Below are 21167 nucleotides of genomic sequence, written 5' to 3' on the forward strand. Positions count from 1 at the left end.
ATCAGCAGGGCATATAAATTCACATGCTAAGGATCTGGTCGTGTTGAATAAGAGGCACTAATACATCTATTTTATTCTTTCCTCCCAAAGGTCAAATCCAATTTCTATGCAAATGCTTTGGTCAGAACATTCTTTTTGAACAAAGGTATAAGGATTCTTCTTCTTTAACAAAAAGATTTGGAATCACTGTGATGGCTTGCACAGAATTCCTCCAGAGCAGAAGTGGCTTATGTCATTCTTATGTACTGAGAGACTGGAGGAGCTTAATGGAATTTGTTGCAGATCTCCCAAAGATTGGCAAAATCCACAGAAACCAAGGCAAACCTCTGGTCTACTTCCTAATGCCCCCAGGGCGGAAACGGAAGTAGAGCGTCATTGTTTGGTGCCAGAGATCAGAATACATCTCACTTAAAAGGTAACTGACTTACCCAATGTTATTTACTAGGAGAAACAGTGCAGCTGACACTATGAGGGAAGTTAGCAGGGGGAAGGTTTGGGAGCAAGTTAGTTTTCTCTGGATTCCTACAGGTCACACAAGACCTCCCCATAAAGAATGACAAATCCCCTGGCATATATATATCTTGTTCCCACACTTCAGATTCTCCTTAAGTGTCACCTTTTGAGAGAGGTCTCCCTTGATTGCCCCCTATAAATGCAGTCCCTTTACCCTGCATTTTCTTCCTACTTTAATTTAAATATTAGATATTTTGGTGTCTGCATTTATGGTCTGCCTGTTCCTGCTAGAAAGTAAGCTTCCTGGGGATGCTGAGTTTTTGTTCACGCCTGGATCTCGAGTAGGAACAACGTCACACATTGTAGGTGCTCAGCAAACTATCTGTTCAATAAATAAGTGTCAGAAACCCTCCAAGTGAATAAATATTTAAGGATAACAGATATAAAGAAGGGTGAGTATAAATCACCGCACTTGCCCTAGGCACAGTGGGGACAGCTTTTTTAATAGACAGAGCTATCAATCCCTTCACCACCAAATGTCTGTACATCTCAACCACCATGATGAGGAAATGGGCATTTCTCACAGAAAGTTTTATCATTCTTTTTCCTTCATTTACTCTCAAAATGCACAGTTTGATGTCCAATCCTATTTACGCCTTTTTGACAGCAGGGAGATGCTTCTCACTGCACGGGTTTTAGCGAAGGCTTCAGGCTTTACAATCGCAAACGCCTTAGATGCGACTATGCTCAGCATTAGCTAACAGCTTCACAGGAAGGAAGGCACTTGCCTAAGCGACCTTTGAGCTACGAGGAACTCATGTCAACGGGTGGCTGGGGCACTTACTGCTGGAGCAGGCGGCTTCTTTAGGGCTGGACGACATCGGCTGTGAGCACAGTTGGCAAAGGCAGTCTCTCCCATTGAACGTGACTCGGTCTCCGGGTGGAAACGGGCGCCTGGAGACAGAAAGACATTGCCCTCAAGGTTATTCCAGCAATTTAATTTCTTTTCCTTACTCCTTCTGCTCGCTGCCCCCGGGTGCCAATCCATTTCTTTGAGGAGCACTAGCCAGAATGCCTGAAATGCAGTCTTATTAACCAAGCCAGCCAGCTGGATATAGTCCAAACAAATAAACATGCCTCATTTTGAGAAGGGAGAACGCACTGCTTCTACCAGCAACCAGACAGTAAAATGGAATGATTGACCTCTACTCATTAGTGGAGGGACTGTTCCAACAAGTCACTTAGCCAGGTACACACAGGAAAATTTTCCATTTTCCAAATGGAAAACCCTTCAAGAAGAAATATTTTAAATGCCATAAATTCCTATTCAAGCTTAAGGCCCCTCCCCAGGAGAACTGGTTACAGGTCAAGCATTAACTCCTTAACTTCCCTAGACCTGCGTGGTATTTGTGCACCTAATGAGACTTTGTTCTGGACATCTGAGTGGGTGAACGGGGTGTTTCAGGGCTGGAGACCCAATCCCTGGTGGAGAAATACAACAGTGCTGTAAATACCTATTTAAAAACGATTAGTTTCTAAAAACTTAAAACAAAACACAAAACTATTAGCTTCTTTTCAGAGAGATCATTTCCTTTTGCATCATTCGTCAACAACAGTTTGCAAAAATATTGCCTCTGCATGTGTGTTACTCGTTTCTTCTCTGGCCAGTTCCTGGTAGTTTTTCAAAAAGAAAAGTCATTAACAAAGACACATAGGACAATTTCCATGTCTGCTTACTTGTAATTGGCAATTGCCAATACTCTTCATTAACATGAGCTTTCAAATGTGTGATTCTGTCTGTTAGGAAATGAAAAACTCACAAGCAAAACATCCCCACACATCTGAGTCACAAGCAATTACTTGAGAACAAACACTGGCTCTTTGACAGGAGTTTTACTTTCACAGCTGCTAACCCTCCTTTAAGTGGCCCTTCCGCTGCCTAACGGTTGGTAATTAACCATAACACACACATAGGTAGTAAATTTGGACTTAAAACAACTCCACAGATGTGCTTTGTGCTGGTCCTCAAGGAGAGTTACAGTCTCTTACTCTCCCCCGCCCCCTCCTTTTACAAATGCTGAGCTGAGACCCTCTCTTCTCCTCTCAGGGTGCTGGTGCTGTGTTACTTTCCATTGTTCAGATAAGGCCCAGAGAGGTTAAGTGACCTGCCTGGACTGACCAGCTCAGGAGACTGGACCCCAGGCAGGTGCAGGTGGCATCCACCAATACAGGACTTCTCTATCTTTAACAATAAAAAATCATGCTCTGGTGGATGCCAGTGGGCCTATTGCTTCCTCCATGAAACCTGAATGAGGCCCCAGTCTGCTCTGTGAGGGGACATCAGGAATTAGGGGGCCAGAAGCACAAGCACGAGCTTTTTGCCTCTGATCGGGGCCAGGACTAGGTTGAGGCCAGTGAGGCACCTGGGGCACCTGGGGCCCAGCATTTAAGGAGGCCCTAACTCTCAGGTGTAGACCCTGCAATGCATGCTAACCTCCTCTCTTGCCTCTGAGCCAAGTTTGTATGTTTAGACTTGAATTCCACCTGGATCCACTAGGGGATAAACCAGAGTCCAGTTCTTAACATGGGGCCAGGTCTTTTGAACTTCGGCTTGTGTGATTTTATAAATGACCCTCTTCAGTTCTTTTCCCCTTCACCCCACTGTGTCCTCTGCCCACATGGCTTCACTTCCTTCTGCCATTTGTGTGAATGTGTGTAATCAAGAGAACTAGATTTGGAGTCAGGAAACCTGAGTTCAAATCTTAGCCTTGCAGTGTTAGTCTGGGGAAAGTCCCTTAAACTCTGAGACCCAGAGTCACTCATAATTAGGGACACTAATTCCTGGCTGACTTCACGGAATTGCTAAGAGGGTTAACGTAGATTCGACATGAATGCAGCTCGTCAGCCATAAAGGAGGCCTCCACTTCAGGTAGAATATCATCATCTTCAGCAGCAGCTGTGAGTGAGTACAACAACAACAGTGAGTACCTCTTCGCTGGCCCAAACGTAGGGAGAGAGGACTATCACTAATAGACGTTTATTCATCATCACCGATTTTAAAACAATGATCTCTCAAAGCCAGAATCAGGAGGGCTCGTAAGAGTTTATCTGAGCCAGGGCCTTCCAACCTGGCTGAGTAGCCCCATACTTGGGAGCCCTCTAGAAACTACTAGAGCAGCAGGAGAGTTTGGGGGAAAATGCTAGAAACAGACATTTGTAAAGATACCTTCCCCAGGGGAGGAGTCCACTGCTCATCCTTGTTTGGGGAATCACTGGGATCTAGTCCACAGCCTCCTATCTTACGGATGAAGCAACTGCCGTGGAAAAACTTAATTCACATAGTCCAGGAAGCAGGACTAGAACTTGGGACTCTCGAATGCCAGCCAAGGGCTTTTAAGCAGGCAGTGGGCCACAGCCTGCAAGGGGAGAGGTCAAGAGGAAACTTTACTTTGGATGAAATACAGAAAAATTTTCAGCTCAATAATCCAGCATTTTAAAATTAGGATTTAAAAAGATATATTTGAGAAATGGACTAATAACCATAAAATATTATTACAATAATTTTACCATGAATACTCCATCTAAATCTTATATGGTTCATCTGTGAGTATTACCTTGTTAGCTAATTAGATAAAATGAAGTTTACCTTTCTAGAGTTCACATCTCTCTGGTCTAGAAATACGAGATGCTGAAAAACAAAGCGAAACACCTCCTCTGAACCGTCATTTTTACAAAGCTACAGCAAAATGGAGCACACAGCCAGCAACTGTACACCAAAAGCAATGGGACTGCCCGATTAGGGTGGATCAGTCAAGTAGCTGAGCCTTGTTGGGGACTCTCCTTGTTACGGCAAGCGAAGCCATCTTAAGTTCTGTAATGTGTAGTCTGCGAAACACAGCAACGATGAAACCACCACCTTTCCCCACTCACACTTCACATGCTTTCCCCTTCTTCTCTCTGACTGATCATTTTAACCAAGCTGGTTTGTGCAGTTAAGATTTAACCTTGCTAGAGGACAGAAGCCTAGAGAGCAGAGGTGGGTCAACTGTTCCCCCCGAGAGTTCAGACTATAAGTATTTTTTTTTTAGACTTTGCGGATCATACGGTGTCTGTCATGACTGCTCAACTCTGCCACTGTAGCTCAAAAGAAGCCACAAGCAGCCATATGTGAACAAATGGGTGTGACTGTGTCCCAATAAAACTTTATTTACAAAGACAGGTATTGGGGCTAATTTGGGCCATGGGGCAGAGTTTGCCCAGCTCTGCTACAGAGTAAACGAGACTATTTTTTTTTTTAAGATTTTATTTATTTATTTAACAGAGAGAGACACAGCGAGAGAGGGAATACAAGCAGGGGGAGAGGGAGAGGGAGAAGCAGGCCTCCAGCAGAGCAGGGAGCCCGATGCGGGGCTCGATCCCAGGACCCTGGGATCATGACCTGAGCTGAAGGCAGACGCTTAACGACTGAGCCACCCAGGTGCCCCTAAACAAGACTATTTTTAAACACACACATATGAACGTATACTTCCAAAGAAGCTTTATCCTTCCAAGAAGTTATGCCATTTCCTCCTAAGGTTTTCATTGCTCAAACTGTTTCAAGACCCAGAGCTGCTTTCACACTTGGTTTCAAGCCACATAAAATCAGTCGTATTATTTAGTAGAGGACCTCGTGTGTAAAGTTTCCCAACTAGGGGCACCTGGGTGGCTCAGTCGTTGGGCGTCTGCCTTTGGCTCAGGTCATGATCTCAGGGTCCTGGGATCGAGCCCCGCATCGGGCTCCCTGCTCTGCGGGGAAGCCTGCTTCTCCCTCTCCCACTCCCCCTGCTTGTGTTCCCTCTCTCGCTGTGTCTCTCCCTGTCAAATAAATAAATAAAAAATCTTTAAAAAAAAAAAAAAGTTTCCCAACTAAATTACTTTTTGACTAAGACTGATAAAACAATAGGAACATTTTTTTAAAAATCTAAGGGCGCATCAGAAAAAGAATATTTCAAGACAGTGCAACTCAAGACAAAAGGTGTACATCCCAGGCTTCAAGAGCAGAACCCAGCACTTCTCTGTTGGGGGAAGGCACCACTTACTTGCAGATGGTGCAGGCAAAGCAGTTGGGATGATAAGTCTTGCCCAGGGCAGTCACCACCTCTCCTTCCACGAACTCCCCACAGCCGTGGCAGCGTGTCCCGTACATCCTCTGGTAGTCCAGGGTGCAGAGATACTCCCCGTTCTTTATGAAGAAGCCCCCTTGTGCCAGGTCACAGCCACACACTGTGGAAAGACAAGTTCGCCTTTGGTCAACATCTGCTAAGCTGCTGGGCAGCGCTGCCTTCCCCTGCATGCTGGGAACTTACTCCATGATCTCAGTGGCTTGGGGTGAGGGGAGGGGACTGGTACAAAGAGCTATTTATTGTTGGGCTCTGAGTTCTCTCTTGCCTCCCTCCCCTTCTGTTTCCCTCCTTTTGGGAGCGATGCAATATCTCATACAAGGAAAATCCATTGGCTGGGGCTCAGTGACTTTTGTGGTATGTCTAAGATTCAGAGATAATCAGTCTTTGATGGAAAGATGCCCTTGGTATGTGCTGTCTCGGTTATGAACAAAGGTATCCCTGGCAGTGTGATTTAGGAAAGGTATCCACTGCTTGCCCACACAACTACTTGGTTTGGGCCGAGACTATTACTGAGCTGAGTAATAAATTCCCACTATACCGAAAGCAGGAGCTGAAATGCCCAATGTCCATTTTTTCCCCACTCTGGAAACACTCTCCCATAGCTATGAAAAATTCAGACGTTTAATTTTCTCTGTGGGCAGCAAATAGGACAAGCCAATTATTTATATATTATAGGGAGAGATAAAAATGAACAGACAAAAGAGGAAAGAAAAGGGAATGTGTCCAAGAGAAAACTGTCATTCGGGACCTCAGTACCTGCAAAAGGGAATGCCTTGCTGCGTCTGGATTTTGGTGTCTCTTTCGAAACTGTGCAGCTGTGGATTATGGAGATAGTGCAAAGGTCCCAGCGTGTCAGGGGCTTGGGTGTGGCCTACATGTTCAGACAAGACCAGAGGAGGGCACAACTTGTCCAAAACTAAAGCCTAAGGCAGACCCTGAGAATAACGTGTTTCCACTGCCAAAGGACTGGGAAGCAGCAGACACAGCTGGGAACTTCCAGTCTTGCCCTCCCGATGCCCAGGCTTGGGTGACTCCTATACACCTAAGGGCCTTAGGCAAAGAATCCCAGATTCTTCCTGATTCTTCCTGATTCTTCCTGCAAACAGCTGGACTAGGCACCCAGTGGGCCGGGGGAAGATGAGCTCCACCACTAACTTGCTTTCCTAAGAATCCTACTGGAACACCTCCAGTGTTCCCCTAATTAGTTCCCGTGACTCATCGGTGCCTCTGGATGATCTGGTGCCGGGCACAGTAAGGTACTGACTGAATACTTGGACAACTCTCCCACCCCCTGTTGGCAGTGTTCCCTATTGCAAGCCATTAGAGATATCCAAGGTGACACCGAACCTACAAACAAGCCTTCCACTGTGGATTCATCAGCCTTTGTTTACATCAACACTCCACAGCTATGACCTCCTTCTTTGCAATTTATAATCAAGTAACCCAAGATGATGGCCTGAGTCCATCACGCCTGAAAATGACCACCCTATAAATACGACTCTGATCACATTACCTGGAAAACAGCTCGTCCATCACCTGCTGCCTCCTCTAACCTGCCAGCGCCCCCACCGTGCACACACCTGCCTCTTCCTTAACAAATGGGTCCTGCAGGTGGGGGACGTCAGGTATGGACTGACTGCACTCGGACTGCAAATTCCTTCAACAGCAACAAACACAACCCTGGTGGTGATGGGAGTCACAGAATACCCAGAGAACATATCTTATTTCCCCACAAGATGACAAAGCACTTTATGGTGAGAGTCCTCATCTTTACTTCTTTGGATTCTTCTTCTTCTGGTATCTAGGGTATGACTAAGAACACAGCGTGTGAATTAAGTTGAATCCAGCGTCAAACTTGGCAGGCTCCCCGGGATGTCACTCCTCAATGACATCAGCAGTTTTGATGACTCTGTTGCTTTTCCAAACATGGGTATTTCTTAAAGCCATGAGAAGGGACAAAATCATGCATTTGGATTACCAGTAATTGCCTTTATTGCCCCCTCCAATCAATGGGTATGTTTAAAAGTTCACAGATCCTTTATAAAAAGATCTGGTGGCAACAGGGTCATTTTTAAGCTAATGTAGATTGTGGAGACAGCAGCAGCGCTCACTGTAATGTTTTAGAGATTCCCTGTTATTCGCTGCTTCCGCGGGTACCTCTGGGCAGACGTTCTGCTTCACACAGGATTGTGACACTGACGTATCCTCTCCTTTAAGTCCTGGTTTATATAAACCAAATATAGTCTTAAAAAATGACCTTGTAACTCCTGTTGAGAGTTGTCAGACTACAATTGAACTCTGCTCCTCTGAGATTTCATTTGGCCTAGTCCATAAGTTCAAAGCAGGGGCCCAAATTGGCTTATCCAATTGTACCATTGTTTTTGGTGGTTTATACACAAGGAAATCCCCGTTTGAAGAACGTCTCAGACGCAGAGCTCATTAAAGGTCTTTACTCACCATTCCTCCTCCTTCTCGAATCACAGTGTCTCAGTCTCCCTAGCCAGACTCTTAAACACAGGTAACTGCCATGAACGCTACCTCCTTCCTCTAGAATAAGGCTGCCCTAGGAACAGATCTCCCCTACTCCCATAGCTTCAACTATGACTTTGTCTATGATCAACTATGATCAATGTCTCTATCTGGGACGTCTTCCCCAAGCCTTAGATCCTTATTTTTCGCTGCCCAGTGGGCACAGACAGCAGGCCTATCTTAAGCCTGGCATTTTACTTTTTTTATTTTTAATTTTTTTAGAGAGAGAGAGAGAGAGAGGGAGTGTACATGTGTCGGGGAAGGGGCAGAGAGAGAGGGAGAGAGAAAATCTCAAGCAGACTCCACGCTCAGCACAGAGCCCAACAAGGGGCTTGATCTTGTGACTGTGAGATCATGACCTGACCCAAAACCAAAAATCAATTGCCTACCAATGAGCCCCCCAGGTCCCCCAAGTCTGGCATTTTAGAAACAAACATTATCCTCTTGCTTCTGTGCCATCCCTCTATAACCTTGTTCTTCTTCAACTCCCTCTTTCAGTAACACGCCAGCACTATTCATTCTCTGCTCTTGCTCCAAAATTTTCAACTCGCCCCTAAATCCAATCCATTTTCCCAACAAAACATTCCTTTGAACAATTCCTGCCTTCTTGTTGTCACCACTGAGATCCTGGCCTTCAGCTTCACTGTCCTGTATTACAACATTTTTATACCAATAGTGTTTATCCTGGCAAACAAAACAAAACACAACTGGAGACAACTGAATTTCCATCAGTAGAACAACAGTTGAATAAATTATGGCACAACCAGTCTATGGAGCTGGTGTTAAAGAGAATGGATTAGATCAAGATCTATAACCCAGAGGCCTGTCCTTGATATATCCTTAAGTGAAAAGAACAAATGTCACAGAGTAAAGAATTTTAATAACCTCCTTTTTAAAAGAAGGTCCACGTATGTTTTTATGAATAAGGAAAAGTTAACACAAACATAGGATTACTAAGTTAGTAATGAGGATGGAGGATGAGGATGAAGAATTGTTAAGTCTTTCTTCATATACCTATGTGGTCAGCTCATTTAACTGTTTAAACTTGTGGTAAAATACACATAACATAAAACTTGCCATCTTAATCATCTTTCAATGTACGGTTCAGTGGTATTAAGTATTTGCATTGTGTGCAACCAGCACCACCATCCACCCACAGAACACTTTTCATCTTAAAAAACTGAAACTCGGGCGCCTGGGTGGCTCAGTCGTTAAGCGTCTGCCTTCGGCTCAGGTCATGATCCCAGGATCCTGGGATCGAGCCCCACATCGGGCTCCCTGCTCAGCGGGAAGCCTGCTTCTCCCTCCCCCACTCCCCCTGCTTATGTTCCCTCTCTCACTGTGTCTCTCTCTGTCAAATTAATAAATAAAATCTTTGAAGAAAAAAATAAAAAAACAAAACAAAACAAAACAAAAAACAACTGAAATTCTGTCCCCATTCAACACTAACTCCCCATTCTCCCTCCCTCAGTCCCTGGCAAGGACCATTCTACTTCTATCTCTACAAATCCGACTACTCCAGGAACCTCATGTAAGTGGAAGGTCACTCAGATCATAAGAAGTTAAGAAAAATTAACCCAAACTTGTAAACAAGGTAAGGGAAAGGAGCATGTTCTTCCAATGTCCTGCTGAGCATTAACAGCTCACACAAGGATTATTTCATTACTCAGGGCACTGGCTTTGTGTTTGACAAGCTCTTTATGATGGATTAAAGGTCCAGCCTATAAAGTTAAGGGTAACTTATAGATTTTTGTCCAGTGGAGATGTAAATGATTTCTGTCAGGTTTTGTTGTCCCACTGGACTGCTAATCAGTTTACACCTAACCCTGACATCTTATCCTGACATTCCTTCTTGAATGCGTTTATAACCTGTTCCTTTCGTTCTCCTTTGAACCAGCTTTGCCATCCTGCTGGCTCCCTCATTAATTTATTAAATCAATCTTTGCTACATGTTCATTCTATATTTGTGTGTCATATATTTAACCTTTGAAAATTACACTTTGACAAAGGGGTTACTCTCTTTAACCAAAAATATCTAAAGGTTTAAGGAACCTTTGGTCGGTTTCATATTAACAGCTTAGCAAATACTTCTAACTGGTGGCACAAAGCAAAACTTTCACATCTAAATGATCACAAAATCTCCATGAGTGAGGTCAAACTTCAGTAGGGTATATTTAGATTTTTAACTTCGGGTGCTCCATTTGTCTCTGCTCTAGTTGATAGTTAACGTATGCCCAGGAAAAAGCACAGACTCCTTTCCTTAAAAAAGGAGAGAGAGCTGCCGTTGGAAGAGATTAATTGCTTTCTTCTCAATGATCAATTCTTGAAAACATGCCCCACTCAAGGCCCCACTGAATCTTGCCTGCTTTGCCGTCACTGAGGCATGGCATCAGCCATACGCCTTATTGATGGTATGCTCTTGAACTCATTGTCTGCAAACCACTGAAAACCATGATCTGGGTAAGTAAGAACATGTATGTCCCAGCAGTGTTATATAAAAGCTGTGAAATTAGAAACAGACAGGTCTTAAAATCTTAAATCTTAAAAAAAAAAAAATTAACAGGAGCTGCCTGGGTTGTAAACAGCATGGAGTAGGAGGGGAACAAAGTACAGAGGTGTCAAACAAGGGTGAAAACAGCACAGTATTTTAGCAGCACGAACAGGGATGGGGTGTCAACTATTTCTCCAACTTTCTGAAAACAGCGGATAACATTTTATGTTACAGCAAGTTCATTTCAGTGATTGGTTCACGTTGCCAAACACTGAGCAGAATAGGTAATACTTAAAACTCTGCCCAGAGATGGGCTTGGGGCTAAAATGCAAACGATGTTTTCTTCTTTTCTATCAGAATTGAACATCTCTGCGGGGGTTACTGCTCATGTGGGTGTTTTAATCAATTCCTGCCAGCAAGAGAGGGAGGGACGCTAAGCAAATGTGATCAATGTTTTCAATTTGGTTTTGAATAACACGAGAACTTTAATTGGGGGCCAGGAGCCTCAGTGGGGGGGGGGTCCTTCCTTCTCTTTTTTGGGGCAGGCACGGGGTTTTGTCTCTGGCACTCAGCCAGCTGGTCAACCCATCACAGGCTATGGGGAGCCCTTCTGAACTCACACCGTGAGGTGGAGGCTTGGCTGGGACCTGGGCTGTACCTGCTCAGTTCTGGTGATGAGGGCCATATGCTCCAAGTACTACTTTACCCTTAGCTCAAAACCCTACTCTACCCTGCCTGGGGCCAGCAACTCCCCTACCCCCTCCTAGGCACCAAGCACTAGAGCTGGGGGTGGGATGGACGCAGGGTACGGAGCTCCCAAGCACTTCCTGGTGGATTAGTAGTGTGAATACCAAATACGTCCTATTCTCTGCCTCCATCCTCTATCCAACTACATTTTGTTTTTTTATTTTTATTTTTTAAGATTTTATTTATTTATTTGACAGAGAGAGACTCAGCGAGAGAGGGAACACAAGCAGGGGGAGTGGGAGAAGGAGAAGCAGGCTTCCTGCGGAGCAGGGAGCCCGATGCGGGGCTCGATCCCAGGACCCTGGGATCATGACCTGAGCCGAAGGCAGACGCCCAACGACTGAGCCACCCAGATGCTCCTCCAACTACATTTAAAAAAAAATCTTATTTCGGGCGCCTGGGTGGCTCAGTTGGTTAAGCAATTGTCTTTGGCTCAAGTCATGATCCTGGAGTCACTGGATCGAGTCCCGCATCGGGCTTCCTGCTCGGCAGGGAGTCTGCTTTGTCCTCTGACCCTATCCCCTCTCAGGTGTTCTCTCTCTCTCATTCTCTCTCTCTCAAATAAATAAATAAAATCTTAAAAAAAAAAAATCTTACTTCATCAAAGCTGTTATTCTATTCATTTCCTCAAATCGTTTCTTCATAGAAAATATAAAGGTCGACTTTGACATAGGGCCTTCCTAAACCACAAAAGTTCCATTACAGTGTGGGGGTCTCATTGAATCTGCTTTTGCTCTGAAACCGAGAGCAATGTGTTTGAAAGTATACACTGAAGCTGAAAAGTACCATCTGCTGTAGCCCAGAGCTCAAAATAGCAGAGCAGAGACTCAAACAATAATGTGAGGGGGCAGATTCTCACCAGAAATAACTATTTGCTAATGCATCATCCTGGAAGCAAATACTAAGCTTCAAAAACATATTTAAATAGTTTTTCACATTCACTTCTACATGCTCATCAAAATCAATGATGATTTCTGTGAAAGAAGACAGTTAGAGGTCCATCCAGATGGCAGAATGTACCCCCAGTGGAAGGCACCTGAGGGGCTTGTATTGAATTCAGAGTTTGAATTTATAACAATAGGTCAAGAGCTTTAGATGGAAAGGAATCACTTTGGAATCTTTTTTATTAATAAAAATCTTTGACCATATAGTAAGTTTGTTTAACACTCGTCAAATTCCATGTGCAAACAATATTAACTATAACAAGCTCAAATAACAAAGGTATTACTGAGAATAATATTTCTCACTCAACATCTACCAAACGTTCATCTCAGTCTCTGCACCAGTGCTTTACTCCCAACTGAGCCCCCCACGGCCCTGCAGGATGGACACCTCCGCTCACCTCCCGCCAACCCCGCCCTGCTTCCCTGGTCCCACTTAGGCCCGACCCCTGATGAAGCTACAGTCTCCTCAGTCCCCTACAGCTCTACTTCTTTAGGGCTAAGAACAATTATTGACATTTGATCCCTATTTAGTATATGTTGTCCTCGACCTTATACCACCATTGTGATTTTCTCCTTACCTCAATTGTAAGCTTACTGAAGGCAAAGATCACCTTTCATGCTATTTCATGTCTCCCACAATATTTAGAGAGATGGCAAATTCTTGTCCCTTTCCTTCTATTTCATACTGCTGGTGTCCAGACAGTGTAGGCAGAGCCAAGTGCCTTTGGCAAGCATAAAGAAAGAGCATTTCAGCATGACCTTGAGCCTGTAACCCTCCCTCCTTCTGAAAGCACCTAATTGGCATCAAGATAGTGGTGGCAAGTAGTAACTCCACCCTCCCCCAATCTCTCAAGTCTTTTAAGACTCTGAACTTTATGAAAATAGAGCTACCATATGATCCAGCAATTGCACTACTGGGTATTTACCCCAAAGATACAAAAGTAGGGATCCGAAAGGGTACGTGCACCCCGATGTTTATAGCAGCAATGTCCACAATCGCCAAACTGTGGAAAGAGCCAAGATGTCCATTGACAGATGAATGGATAAAGAAGATGTGGTATATATACACAATGGAATATCATGCAGCCATCAAAAGGAATGAGATCTTGCCATTTGCAACGACATGGATGGAACTGGAGGGTTATTATGTTGAGCGAAATAAGTCAAACAGAGAAAGATATGTATCATATGACCTCACTGATATGAGGAATTCTTAATCGCAGGAAACAAACTGAGGGTTGCTGGAGTGGGGGGTGGGGTGGGAGGGATGGGGTGGCTGGGTGAGAGACATTGGGGAGGGTATGTGCTATGGTGAGCGCTGTGAATTGTGTAAGACTGTTGAATCTCAGATCTGTACCTCTGAAACAAATAATGCAATATATGTTAAGAAAAAAAAAAAAGAAGAAGGTAGCAGGAGGGGAAGAATGAAGCGGGGGAAATCAGAGGGGTAGACGAACCACGAGAGATGATGGACTCTGAAAAACAAACTGAGGGTTCTAGAGGGGAGGGGGGTGGGAGGATGGGTTAGCCTGGTGGTGGGTATTGAGGAGGGTACATTCTGCATGGAGCACTGGGTGTTATGCACAAACAATGAATCATGGAACACTACATCTAAAACTAATGATGTAATGTATGGGGATTAACATAAGAATAAAAAAAAGACTCTGAACTTTATTAGCAATTGAAATTAATTGCAACTCAACAACTCTGGAGACCATTCCCATGCACAAGTGCTATATACGGGGTCAGACTATGCTGCACTTTGTATTTAGCAGTACCAAGAAGGACCCAAGTACAGAGAATAAGGCTGTGGTTGGTTAAGAACTCCATCATCTTAGGTGCAAGAGAAGGAACCAGAATGGGTTCACAGGGTAGCAACAGGAATAATTAAGGGGCTGAGAGAGAACACTTAAGGAAAAAAAATAGTAGATGAGATTGGGATTAGACCAAAGAAAAAGAGGTCAAGGTAATAATGGTCTTTAAGTGTACAGTGAGTCATTTTAAGGAAATCAATAATCAGCTCTTTTCCAGCTAAGGAGGACAAAGTGGAGAAAAGTTTGTTTTATACGTACCAAGAGATGTAGGTTAGATAAGCTCACAGCCATACCCACAGAGGTGATTATAGCCGTAGTACAGCCAAAGGAGGCTGTATGTTATCTATGGTTTGGATATTTATGATAGAATAAATGGCCTTTCTATCCAGGATAGCAAGCACACTTATTCTTTGGATATGGACAATGTGATAATATTACTTTCTTGATCTTTTTTTCTAAGTCAAATCACAGGATTACATTGCAACAAAAAGAAAATCGAACTCATAATTTTACCATATTCTAAAGTTTTACTTTGGAAATGGGATATAAAAATAAAGACTTAGTTCTTATAGCATATAAATTAGAGAATACAATTTTACTTTTATTATTTTTTATTTTTATTTTTTAAGATTTTATTTATTTATTTGAGAGAGAGTGCGGGTGAGAGAGCAGGAGTGGCGGGGAGAGGGAGAAGCAGACTCCCCGCTGAACAGGGAGTCCAACGTGGGGCTCGATCCCAGGATTCTGGGATCATGATCTGAGCCAAAGGCAGAGGCTTAATTGACTGAGCCACCCAGGTGCCCCTACAATTTTACTTTTAAAAAACTGAAAACAGTTAGCAGCAATGTCCACAATAGCCAAAATATGGAAAGAGCCTAGATGTCCATCAATAGATGAATGGATAAAGAAGATGTGGTATGTATACACAATGTACTATTACTCGGCCACCAAAAGAATGAAATCTTGCCATTTGCAGTGACGTGGATGGAACTAGAGGGTATTATGCTAAGTGAAATAAGTCAGAGAAAAAAATAAATACCATATGATTTCACTATCTGTGGAATTTAAGAAACAAAGCAGATGAACAGAGGAGAAGAGAAGGAAAAATAAGATGAAAATTGAGAGGAAGGTAAACCATAAGAGATGTTGAACTCTAGGAAACAAACTGAGGGTTGCAGGAGGGAAGGGGGTTTGGGGGAAGGGATAATTGGGTGATGGGCGTTAAGGAGGGCATGTGATGTGATGAGCAGTGGGTGTTAGACGCAACTGATGAATCACTAAATTCTACTTCTGAAACAAATAAAAAAAAATTTAAAAAAACCTAAATACAGAAAATCCTTAATCTGTATATCCAACTCACCACCTTACAATTTTCATCCATCTTACTCCATACAATCCTTGCATTTTATAAATGCAAATGTTCTACATGGAATGATCCTGACCTGGTAAACATCCTCCAGACCCTAAGATAGCAAATACAGAAGACGCTGTTAGAGATAGGATGTTTATCCCAAGCCCCTTTACAAAACTCAGTCTTTGAAGAGTAATTCTTGAAAAACGTACTGTAATTCATTGACATTAGTAAAAATTATACCCTGAATTTTCTAATGGTTTTACATACACTCCTTAAAAATAAGTTTGATGTTCATGGGTTCTCTTGATGATTGAACATTATAGAGGACAAGGGTTTTTTTCAAAGCCATCAAAGGTGACATTTTCCATACCCTCTAACACATCACCGAGACTGACATCGCTAAGTAGCAACAGTCTCTATTAAAACATAATTCAATATAACGATCTCTGCCAATGCTATCTTGAGGGAAGAGTTTAGGTGATTTTTAAAATTTTCCACAGATACCCAATGTTCAGAAGTCTTTTTAAAACTATGTGACTATAAATAACACATAACACTAATTCCATTTTTGAAAAGGAATAGCTACTATAATTAATGTTTAAAATGCCATCTTTCAAATGACAATGGGAACATCATGGTTCCATTCACTTTTGTAGGAAGTTGTTCGCCTGAACGAAGGCCAATGTCAAGTCTAGCCATACCCTTGTCTTCACCATCTGCTGCCTTGAACAATGCAGCCCCTACCCCTGACCACAACTAACACGCACCCCCTTTCCAGTCCTGGGAAGGTTATTGAGTTTTCTGGAGCATCCATGCTTTCTCATATGCTGCTTCCCCCGCCCTGGCAACATCCCCAGACCACTGAGCTCTAGGTGGCTTCTCAGCCTCTGACTCAGCACCCCTGGGCTCTGGACCATTGGCCAGCACTTGTCTGCTCCCAGCAATGGTTCCCCTAGAAAGTACAATGCTTGCCACCCGATCACAGGTTCTTCAGAACTAGGTCCCGTGTCATATATCCCTTCCAATCCTCCACAGACTGGCACAGTGAATGATAGATGATAGATGCTCTGTAAACATTTCACATGGTAAAGATTTGAAGGCCATCAAGCATTGATATTCCCAGGTTGATTTATGCAAAAATCAAGTGACTTTTAGGAAGAAAAGAATACAAATCTATTCTTTGGAACAATGGAGTCTATTTAGTTGACTTTTACTACTAGGAAGAATAAGTGGTGGTTGTATTTTAGCCTTTATTTGTTGCCTAAACTCTTTTTAGAGAGGTGGGGGCGGGAGGACCTTTCCTGACCACCTGCCCCTCTCCCCACCATAAACACACCAAGATCCTCCTGCTGCAAGCTCACATCTTTGTTCAGGCAGCTTTTTATTTTCCCTTTATTGCACTGATCACAGTTGGTAAGTCATAGTTGTATGATTATTTGAACATCTGATTAACGTGCTGTCTAGTCCATTCAGGCTGCTCTAGCAAAAACAAACAAACAAACCCATAGACTAGGTGACTTATATACAGCAGTATGCAGGCTAGAAAGTCCAACGAAGTGGACACTGAGGTGAGGTCTGAGTGAGCCTGGGGCACTCCAAGGGTTCAGGGTCAGGAGATGAAAAGAACCAGCAGTATAATTGGTTCAATGTTTGCTTTGAAAATGCCTGCGGACAGTCTCAGCTTCCCATCCTCTACCGTATAAACACTCCCACAACTTTGTTGTAGAAATCATTTTCTTAGAAAACGTGTACGTCCTCCATCAAGTTGGGTAAACTTCAGCATACATTTTCTCAAGAAATAAGCTTTCAAGGACATGGACTAAGAGGTGTCAAGAACCGTGAAGAACCTGAGATTTTACTTGCAAGCTAACAAGTGAGCCTGCCTTAGTTTTACAGGTGCTGGCAGAAGACAGAAAGCCCTGGGTCAGAAGCGAAAGACTTTACTACTAACAGCAGGCGACCTGAGCTCCGTATTTGTTACTGGTTTTCCATGCCCCGTAAGTCCCCAGGGGCAAGAGAAGTACATGCACGTGTGATGAGTTTGTTTCACAGCTGAAGAACCCTGAGCTTGGGAAACCACACACTTTTATAATGAGCCACAAGCAAATCTGTCCAACTTTTGCTTCAGATGCAGGTGTTATTTCTAATATACTAGACAGCAAACAAACCTACCCTCTACTCCAGAGGGACACACTATCTTCCAAGGCTGTTGGCTCTACAAACTACCTTGAAAAGAAAATTCAGAACAAATGGCTACTAGCATCTCTGCCCACAAAAAGAGACCCATGGATAATTAGCTCCCAGTAAGAGAACTATTAAGCAGTACATTTTGGAGAATTTATGAGCCCTTGCTCTGTTCCAGCTTGCATTCAAAACTTCAACTATTTAAAAATCTAAATCGTGTTTATTTGACTGGGTAACACTTTAACATGGTACAAAATTCAAAAGGATTATCCTTTATAAACAAAAGATGGCATGAAAGTGGTTTCTCATTTGCCGAGAAGGGACCACATTTATAAAAAACTTCTTTTCCGGGCGCCTGGGTGGCTCAGTTGGTGAAGCGACTGCCTTCGGCTCAGGTCATGATCCTGGAGTCCCGGGATCGAGTCCCGCATCGGGCTCCCTGCTCGGCGGGGGGTCTGCTTCTCCCTCTGACCCTCCCCCCTCTCATGTGCTCGCTCTCTATCTCATTCTCTCTCTCAAATAAATAAATAAAATCTTTAAAAAAAAAAACAAAAAACAAAACTTCTTTTCCTTGTATTCTGGTTCATTCTGCCTTTTAATCAATTTCTGAATGACTAATATTCTCTAAATAGGTATTAAAAGCCCAAGCTCAGCTCTTAGGAGATCTAAGAAACCACTTCCATTTTACTGGAGTTTTATCAATTTATTTCTTGAGGCCCCAAATAACCCACATCCAGTCTGCCCATGCAAGCGCAAAGGAGAAAGCTCAGGGTCTAAACCAGTATAAAAAACTAAGCAACAGCAAGATCCTCACCAACAGCTCCCAGCACTCTCTCTTAACTCTTCTACCTGCCAGGCAGACACGCAGCTCTGTCATCAACGATAGAAAGCTTTCCTTACACTCCTCCGTTTCGGAAGATGATGTTACTGTCTAGTAACCATAGGAGGACATATATTATCTTAAGCACTTGTTAAATCTTGTTGACTAGCTATGCCATTAGGAACATTTACTAATATTCAAGTTCCAAAGAAATACACGGTTATTGTTCATTCATTCAGTCAGTCATTCACCTTATTGAATGCTGGGCATTGTTCTAGGCACTGGACATATAGTAGTGAACAAAACAGACAAAAGTCTCTGCCCTCAAGGAGCTTATTCTCTAGTAGAGGGTGAAGATAAATGAATAAAATGTTATAAAATGGTAAATGTTAAGGAAAAAAGGATAAAGCAGGGATAAATGTGATATAGGGAGGAGTTAAAATCTTATACAGGATAGTCCAGGAGAGGCTCACTGAAAACAAAATATTTGCCCAACAGCCCTTCTTGATCCTCTGTCTCTCTCTGGTCCCTGGTTTGTTCATTCTTTCGTTCGTTCATTCTATCTATCTATCTATCTATGTTTTTTGGTCCCTGATCTTTTCTAAATGCTCTAGAACTTTTTGGCAGAAAAATGAATCTAGGGCATTATTTTGAAAATAAATGCTCAAGATAAATAATAAAAACTATAACAAACAATGTAATGTATCAATATGATGAGCCATATATATTACAATTAAATATTAAATAATCAATTATTAAATACATAGTTAATTAAATATTAACTGCATAATATTTAAAACGGATTTCTTATTCTCTCATTGAGCATTATTACAAGTATGATGAGGACAAGGTGATAATTAAAAAACTATCACATCCTTGGATCAATATCAGAATGAACAGAGAGGATTAAGGGAAAAACTCCTTACCTGGGATGATTGCTGCTAATTGGAAAAGATGAGAAACAAAGCTACTGAGTGCTCAAGACATAGCTCCGTCCAGAACCCTGCAGTCATATTTTACTCCCATTGGGTTATTGCAAAGAATAACAGAAGCTTTTGGGATTTCCCTTTCTTTTAATTATAGAACCCAGTGTTAATTGAAACACTTTCCCACTTTCCTCATCTCATTAGCAGGTGGGTACATTTCCCAAGGTTACAAATGGAAATTGGGTTCTACCTCCTTCAGATCCTTGGCATTCTTTATTACTCATTTCCTGCCTTTTGCCCTTTCCTAGGGCAATGTCACACACCATCATCTAGCTTCAGCTGCTATCTAGATGCCCAAACACTTTCAAACCCTTCTTCCTGGAACTCCTGGCTGGCTCAGCCGGTAAAGCATGTGACTTTTGACCTCAGGGTCCTGAGTTCAAGCCCCATGGTGGGGATAAACTTAATAAAAAAAAAAAAAATTAAAAATCACCCTTCTTCCCAACACAGACCAGTATCTGTCTCTTGAGTGCTAAACCTTTTGAACTCTGAATATACCATGTGTCCTCAGCCTCGATGTATCCCAAGCTGAACTCTCCTCCTGGAACGACCCTGTGCAGTGCTCTTGTTCTTCCTTAGTGGGCGGCAACCATCTGTCCACACAGGCAGGCCAACTGGAAACCTGCATCCTCTTCATTCCTCACATACAGCCACTAAATCCTATCAACCTTAACTTTAAATGTCTCTTAGATCTGCCCCTGATTCTCTATCATACCTGCTGCTACCTTACATTATTTCTACCAGGACGATGCTTATATCTCCCCTAGGAGTCTCCCTGCCTCCAGTCAGCATCCTATAGATTTCTCCATCACAGTGCTTATTATCCAATATCATAAATGTTGCTTATTTATATGTCTCTCCAAATACCCTATGGGTCCTTTGAGGACAAACATGGTGTGCTGTCTCTTCCTATTATTAGCACTTAGCATAATATCCCACAAGGAGTATGTGTCCAATTAACATTTACTAATTGGGTAAATAACGCCTACACCATCAGATCCCAAGATGTCAGACATTTTAGGGAGATGGGTTCACCAACAAAATTCCTGCTCACCACCCCTGGATCCTGTGAACTCAGAGATTGATCACTGGTTTAAGTTTGTGCTCTGAACCCTAGGTTCCTCTGAAGCAACCCTTTCCTACCTTCATACATGTCTGGTTCTCATGGAAGATGTTCGCTGTCCTCTTTCTCCCTCTCCTTTCAAAACCCATTCCTAGTAAAAGAGTTCATCTCTGCTTTTTATTCCCGTAGGTGTTTGAATTTTAGGATGTTCTTTCTAATTATGGAAAGTAGCCTCTGGTCCCATTCAAGAACTATGAGGCTTTGGCAACAAGATGTATGAGTGCAGGAGGGTAGAGGGGAAGGCAGGGGAGAGAATTTGAGGGAGAAACGCTGTCTGGCCCTGAAATCAGAGTCAGAACCTGAATGTTCTTCCTCTGCACTTGGCCAGCTCTTATCCCAAAGCTCAGGCTTATTCTAGCAACTGCTCTCCACCCCAAATCCTTTCTCCCAGTATATTAGCTCACTATCTGGACATGATACCTCTGCTTTAGATGGGACAGGCAGAAAACAAAACTGTTGTTTTCAGACTGAGCTGCAGTCTGGGCCATGTGGGCTAAGAGGAAGACAGCATTCCTCAAGAAGACTTTTGTTTCCTCTGGGAAACCGTCCTAATGGATTCA

The 21167-nt window shown here is 43.0% G+C and overlaps 1 protein-coding gene across 15 annotated transcripts in view; it reads right to left on the reverse strand.

Moving 5' to 3' along the window:
- ABLIM1 (actin binding LIM protein 1) overlaps nt 1-21167 on the reverse strand; it is a 296293-nt gene that overhangs the window by 122441 nt on the left and 152685 nt on the right. For 14 of the 15 annotated variants that reach the window (XM_064595307.1, XM_045878918.3, XM_045878917.3 and 11 more), the window contains exons 3-4: nt 5532-5715; nt 1298-1407 (exon numbers count right to left, since the gene is read on the reverse strand). In XM_064595307.1, the coding sequence (XP_064451377.1) occupies nt 1298-1407; nt 5532-5715 (294 nt within the window). Of the gene's footprint in view, nt 1-1297; nt 1408-5531; nt 5716-5798; nt 6548-21167 lie in introns of those variants that run through there. The other variant, XM_054508410.2, reaches the window with a different exon arrangement.

This window comes from Mirounga angustirostris, unplaced genomic scaffold (assembly GCF_029215605.1).
Source record: "Mirounga angustirostris isolate CCGP_5_RB_7025 unplaced genomic scaffold, mMirAng1.0.hap1 SCAF_6, whole genome shotgun sequence".
Classification (NCBI taxonomy): domain Eukaryota; kingdom Metazoa; phylum Chordata; class Mammalia; order Carnivora; family Phocidae; genus Mirounga; species Mirounga angustirostris.